The sequence below is a fragment of the Stigmatopora nigra genome, chromosome 14 (genome assembly GCF_051989575.1).
Source record: "Stigmatopora nigra isolate UIUO_SnigA chromosome 14, RoL_Snig_1.1, whole genome shotgun sequence".
NCBI lineage: Eukaryota > Metazoa > Chordata > Actinopteri > Syngnathiformes > Syngnathidae > Stigmatopora > Stigmatopora nigra.
The window spans coordinates 8,730,984-8,738,024 of NC_135521.1; the positions used below are offsets into that span (position 1 = coordinate 8,730,984).

The following is a 7,041-nucleotide window of genomic DNA, read 5'->3' on the forward strand; positions in this document are numbered from 1 at the left end:
GGAAAACATCATATTTTTATCTGTCAATTGGGGCTGATTTCTTCAATGGGTCCCATTATAGCCTTTGAGCATTGGTGATATGCCTTCTTTAATTGATGCAAGGACCCCCACAGTTCTGGGTTGGTTCGCAGGGCTGCCATGTCATACGCCATCCAAGTCAGCTGTACTACACGTGGACACAGTTGGACTTCAGTCTCATCGGACGCCATAGATGTTAAGTGAAGTTAATATCAGAATATTCCGTACCAGCTATATTTTCCATTCCTTCGATCATTCTCTCCAAATGCTCGTTTATCTCCAACGTGTCCTCATCACCTTTTTGCGGCTCAGTAGGCAATATAGTGTCGGGCATCTGCAGAAAAATCGGGACTTTGCACTATATTCTCTGAAAACTAGACCGTTTTTTGTTGTTGCAATTTTGGATGAGCACTCCACCACTATTTAACAATAGTTTATTATGATGGTAGCTTTCGTTAGCCTCACCAATGTTCTCGGCTATTTGGCTTTTTCTTGCCCAAAACTAAGAAAGGAGTCACCATTTATGTTCATAATTATGGTATAATTAAAGTTGGAAAACCAGAGATATTTGATTTACTTACGATGAGCGGTTGTTTGACGTCGTGCAGCACACTTTAATAGCAGTTTTAGCTAACTAGCTATAGCAGGCACCTGTGATGTTGACAATGAAAATCATAATAATGCCCCGCCCACTCGACCCCCAATTCCCCCAGTCCCCCCCCCCCCCCCCCCGATATCACAATAAAAGAACTACCAATGTCTTATATTTACAATAAATGGCACATAGGGATAAAGTTACACGCTGCCTCTAATCAAATAATCTAATTAATATTCTTAATTTTCTCACAAAAACATAACCATGTCCTGAAAAGACTAAAGTTGCAGAGATCTTGATGAATAACACTATCCAAAATAAGTAAAGACTACACATTGTGTAATTTTACATTGTACATGTTAAATATAGTAACCTTTCAAAAAGTACTAAGTTGTTTGCTTCTTTTACACATGGAATTAATAATAAAATTAAAGTGCACACCACTGAAATCAATACTACATTTGCTACACATGACATTTTAAGAAAATAAGGTTCAAGAAAATGCCTGAAGCCAATGAACAATTCCACCCAAAAAGGCTGCTCACCTAAAGAAAGAGCCAATCAAATGACAGTAGGGGCGTTTCCAAGGACATAGATAAGGCAGGTATGACAGGTGATATTTCACTGTAAACCAAGGGCAAAGCTGATAAGCAGAGTAGAGACACCATCATTTGGATGAAATTACTACCTTCAGCTTGTATCGAGAGAATATTTTCATACAGGACTCAAGGTCAAACGAGCTGTCTTCAAGGTAAGAAGAAACACTGCTTTGACAATGTCTACATTTGAGGCCCAGGAACAGTCTCCTCCACGCTGTGGGCCTCAATTCCCAAGCCTTGGCCAGGAGCCCCCCGAACTGAGCCTCTACAGTGACTGTTACTACCCTCCACCATCCTTGCCAAGTCCTCAACGCAGCACACCTACCTCCTATGAGCTGGGTGACTACAGCACCACATCATCAAACCCTTATCTTTGGTTCAACGGCTCTGGGCTCAACACACCTTCGTACCTGACTAGCAACGGTCCGCCCGGGAACCCAGGGCCACCCTTCGTCCCACAGCACTATGGCATGCAGAGGCCTTACTTGGGTCCGAGTGGTGCAGGAGGCCCGGGAGGGGAATTGAGCTGGTTCTCCCTCCCGTCACAGGAGGACCTGATGAAGCTGGTTAGGCCACCTTATTCTTACTCGGCTCTCATCGCCATGGCTATCCACGGAGCGCCTGACAGACGGTTGACCTTGAGTCAGATATACCAGTATGTCGCAGACAACTTCCCTTTCTACAACAAGAGTAAAGCAGGATGGCAGAATTCCATTAGGCACAACCTGTCGCTAAATGACTGCTTTAAAAAAGTACCACGTGACGAAGACGACCCAGGTAATATATTTTGCTTCCCGCTCTCTCAACCATAATGAAATGTACATTCTGTATTATTGACATTTTTGCAAAAACTCACTCAACAGGCAAGGGAAACTACTGGACGCTTGACCCAAACTGTGAAAAGATGTTCGACAATGGAAACTTCCGCCGCAAAAGGAAGAGAAAGTCCGATTCCCTCCCTGGTGTTGATGGTAATTCCGGGCCCCCTGAGTCAGCTGAGAGTGAGAGGGACAGCCCCAAACACTCTGCCAACTCTTCCCTAAACATCTCCCAGACGCCGGACAGAATCCCTTCGCCCTCATCGTCTTCTTCTACGCCTTGTCTGAGCAGTTTCTTGTCTGAAATATCGGCAGTGTCCGCCAATTCAACTTCTGATGTGGGAGGTGATGGCTTGGGGAGAGCACTACAAGTCAACCTCCCCTTAGATGGGCCACACAGGCTCCCGCAGCACGCAAGTTTTAGCAACTACTCCCCAAACTCTGCTGGCCGAGAGTGGCTTCCACAGGTGCAAGGTCCCCCCGTGCTGTCTTCTTCACCCACCCACTCTTCGCTCGGTTACACCAGCCCCATCCTCAGCCAGTACAGTGCCACCACTGGACACTTCTACCCCACGCTGAGCTCCTCAGGAATCGTCTATCACCGCGAGGGCACTGAAGTTTAACTAAAAATGAATCCAATTAATGTATTGACAAAACTAATTTTCATTTGCAGTGTACTTGTCATTTTTAGAGGGGAACATACACCCACACACACACACACACACACACGAAGTATGTTTGCGCTGACATAGACAGTTGAGATCAGCGTGTGACAGCAGAGTAAAACATCTTAGATTCCCACAGAAACTGTCTCGTCAGCAGCAAAAAGCTGAAAGTGTCTTGAATCTTTCAAATCAAGAGTCAGCTTATATCCTTACCTAAACTGGTTTCTATCAGAGCTGACTCATTCCAAAGGGATCTGGGATCTGATCTGCTGACGTCATTGTATTCCATGCTGCTGTCTGTGATACTTTGATGGTATCACACAAACACAACATCCAGGCAGCGGTTTATAGATGAGCGGTTAAATTACACCTTTGGCTACAGATTATTGTCATGTGAAATATTATTGTTTTGGATTATTATCTCCCAAATGATCAGATGAACTTGCAGGGGTCTTGTTGTTCTTGTAAATATGTCCATGTCTTTTTTATTTTAATCCTTTGGTCGTTTTTTTCTCCTGTGTGATGTTTTTTTTTATATGAATAAAACACTTTGGATGGCAGCATTTGCACTGTTATTTTTTTAAAAAAATATTACATAAACAGTTTTTGCTTCAATATTGGAAAATAAAATGAACAATAATAATTTAAGATATCATTGCTAAGGACAGTGATGACCAGTTCAGGGGAACCAGCAGGTCGTTGAAACCTGATCTTTGTGTGATAAATTGTCGAACGGATTCAGTGAAATGATAAAATCCTGATTCCCATGCTGAAGCTCCCACCCCCCAAAAATACACAACTACTACTGCTGACTGGATGCAGTTTGATTCACAGCTTGAGATCAACTGTCACATGTCAGCACTGCTGAAAGTAGAATGGAATGCCGACTACAAAATTTGATTACTAAACCATCTTAACGAGGTTTTTCTATTTAAAATGGCATTAGGAAAAACTTAACCAGAATTATGATATAGCAAAGCAAAATCACATTTATTTTAAACTTGTGATTCATCTATGTACTTTAATAAAATCACTGGTACTACTGTGGTGGACCTTTTATGGCAGTCCTGAACAAAAATAGATGCCCAATAATTTACCCATTGATGAATTTTAGCCTGGGGAATTATTTACCCTAAAACACGGGCAGCATGACGTTCATTTACATTAAACACAAAATGAAAAAGAAACAACGAACAATGGATAAGAACACGAAAGAAATAAGGAGACAAAATTATGGAAATGCAGAATTTAACAACTTGGTATAAATGACAATGTAGATTTTGTGTCATTTTATGAAGTAATAGGCTTTATCAAATATGTATTCTTATCAACACAAGGTCTGATTTATCTTTTAAAAGAAAAAAAAGATAATTTATCTTCAATTATGCAAAAAGAAATAATCACCTGCAGTTATTGAAATGACAGATTGTGTTGAACCAAATTCATATGCAAATTATTCTTCTTCACCTGGAAGCTACACAGTGGGGGATACTTTGAAAAGAAAAGGTGAAAAGAATATTTATTAAAAATCGTGTGGTAGATATATCATAAGGTTACACTTTTTTTTAGCATTTATTTCCATTTCAAGTCAAAGGGTTTTTAACCCCAACTGTTTTTATATATTTTTTTCTGTACTTTGAACAATGCAAAACCATAAACATTACCAAATGAAACAAAACTGTTGATCACATGACATCTAAGAATATCAAGGTCAGAGCACTGCATGATTTAAATATCATTATCAAATGTTGAAAAAATGTATTGTTCCTAGAAAAACATGGTGTCAAGTCATCTTTATTAAAAGTCATTCTTAAATATAAAAATGTATTTAACTGAATATGCTGTCCCAGTACACGAGGACGGAAATTACTATTCAAAATCATTCTATTTGTCATGGAAATTAATGATTTAAATTCTAGGGATATCCCATGCAGCATCAATCATACATATCTTCCCTGCCTTTGGCAGTGGAATTATTGCTCAATACAGTAATGCGATTAAAATCAAATAAATTCTCTGTCCCACCTGCTGCCTGGCTCGTGGCAGCCTCACTCAAACACACACACACACACACCCACACCTGTCGAACTAACGGAATTCGCCCACACAAGTCCTGTTTGTGTGTGTGTGTGTTCATAGTGAAAGATGTTTATATCATAAACTAAGAGGTGAGCAATTATCTCAATGCTGCACAGAGAGAAAAAAAGAAAGCGTTTGCATGTCAAGCTTGCCTTCCAAGGACATAAAAATGGTAATAATGGTAAAATGTGTATCCCAGAAAAACATGGTATCATTTGAAACTAACATAATGAAAGTGGTTTCTTAATTTAAATGCAATTGAAAATTAGGTGCTAAATGTCTTGGTAGAAAACCAACCCAAAACAGACACATGCACCTCCTGTTATGACTAAAACAGTCTTGCCCTATCAAGGCTGTTTAGTAAACGGCAAGAGAGAACGTCAAGCCTGGAGAAATGTGGTCATGCTCAGTGCTCCAGGAGGGCTGAGGATTTACCAGCTTACTGTTATGGGTAAACAGCCACACACACTCCAGACACGCGTTCGCAGGTGATGAAAGCAGCCAATACATTGCCCCCTAGTCCATAACTTTTTGTGTGTCCTCTAAAGGTCAACAGAAAAAGTAAACTATAGCATGTTTTTCAATGCACAAAATTCATGCAAGTATAGTTTTTCATTTAGAGAGAGAAAAAAAGAATACAATAGCATTCTGGATAAACAAATATATTCCATATATGGTGACCAATCGTTTTTGTAAATCAAACATATAGTCCAATCAAGGTGAAGTCCAGTAACTTTTCCAGAAAGGATTGCAAAAAAAAAAAAAAAAGAAAAAAGGGGAAAAAAGCGATATCCTCTTTGTAATGAGCTTCCCAGGTAGATCTTGTAGGGTAAGACAAGAAATGGACTCTCCTTCCTAAGCAAGGTTTATATACACGATTTGAGGAAAAGTTAAGTTTAAAGACAAACAGGGGGACAGAGACGCTGTGTATATATATGAATCATTGTTATTTCACCCTAAAATATTTTCCATGTCAACAGGCTGTATACATGGTGATATGAAGAGGGCTTTGCAGAGTGGGAGGGAGCGGGACGGAAAAGCGGGAATACAGTATCTCAGAGTTAGGATTAAGAACGGCTCAAGCCGAATTATACCTTTCATTCATAATTGAATTTTATTGAAACAATGACGTGGGCAGACGTGATTATTTTCAATGCCGCAGGCCCTTTGATAATTTAGGTCTGACTGTGAAGACTAGTTTCATTCTAGAAACAAAAAGCAGAGATGAGGCATTTTCTGAACATGAGAGTAGATTCAACACTTGTTGTATAAACATTGTCCAATAATCACTTAAAAAAACCTAAAGGAAGAAATTCTGTTTAGAGGTGGCAAAGTTTAACTCAACTTGACACACAAAATAAAATGTATTTTTCTATCAACAGTTTAATAATAATAATATTTGTGCTTTTTTATTTGGACACCAATTGAGAAGTGTTAACATTGCAGATTCTTAAGGAACCAAATGGTGCTTCGGTACATACATAAACATTTCTATTGGGAATCGAAACACTTATCAGAGTGTGCAGGCGGGCCCACTCTATGGATCTTTGCAGATCTACTGACACTCCATTATGTTGTAATCAAGCACTTTGCACTATTTTCTCGATTGACCAGCGTGCAGTGTAGATGCCCTAATCTAATAAGAACTCCATGCTTCTTCACTTGGATCATTTTTGTAGATGACACCATTTTTTGTAACCTGTATTACAAAAGAATACCATCTGCTTTTCTATTACTTCACAAATCTCTATAGGTCAAAATGTTAATTAGCAAAAAAAAAAAAAATTAAATTGCCCGAGGAAATAGCAATTGAGGCTAAGTGACTATTATAAGTATTACACTAAGAAACATTAATTTTTTAGTATGCTCTCTCCAACTGAGAAAGACATCTGAATGATTGGGGCCCTGGGCACTGTAGTCATATATTTTTATAGATAAACTGCATGACATGTATACATACACGTAGGAATCTGTTCAATTTTGGCAAGAGAACAGAAAATTGCGTATAAGGAATGCAAAAATAGGACATTCATGGCAGGCAAATTTAATAGCTTTTTCTGTTAAATCGTACAAATGGAAAATAGTCTACTAGGATGAAATGCAATTTTTTCTTCTTACACCATGAATAATAATAACATATTTTACCTTCCATGTCTTTCAAATTATAATACAATTGTGCCATGCGATTTAAATGTCATGGTTTTTAAAAACTGCTGAAAACACCAAGCAATGCATCACAATGATTTCCTGGTGCATCCTAGATGCCT

The 7,041-nt window shown here is 39.0% G+C and overlaps 1 protein-coding gene and 1 long non-coding RNA gene across 2 annotated transcripts; one reads left to right on the forward strand and one right to left on the reverse strand.

Moving 5' to 3' along the window:
* Positions 1-12: 12 nt before the first annotated feature.
* LOC144207478 (uncharacterized) lies at positions 13-672 on the reverse strand. The gene is made up of 3 exons (XR_013328675.1): positions 600-672; positions 247-352; positions 13-161 (listed from the first exon to the last, which is right to left on the reverse strand). It is a non-coding gene; the product is annotated as an uncharacterized LOC144207478 (long non-coding RNA).
* Positions 673-1,214: 542 nt separating this feature from the next.
* Positions 1,215-3,255, forward strand: foxi3b (forkhead box I3b). Its single transcript, XM_077732970.1, has 2 exons — positions 1,215-1,989; positions 2,076-3,255. Exons 1-2 carry the CDS (start codon positions 1,389-1,391, stop codon positions 2,651-2,653), a joined length of 1,179 nt encoding a protein of 392 aa, XP_077589096.1. The 5' UTR covers positions 1,215-1,388; the 3' UTR covers positions 2,654-3,255.
* Positions 3,256-7,041: the final 3,786 nt, after the last annotated feature.

What these genes read in the sequence shown, in the direction of transcription:
- foxi3b (XM_077732970.1), top strand. Translation starts at nt 1,389, where the DNA reads ATGTCTACATTTGAGGCCCAGGAACAGTCTCCTCCACGCTGTGGGCCT. An exon ending in ACGTGACGAAGACGACCCAG is followed by an intron (nt 1,990 to 2,075) that starts GTAATATATTTT and finishes CTCACTCAACAG; the next exon opens with GCAAGGGAAACTACTGGACG.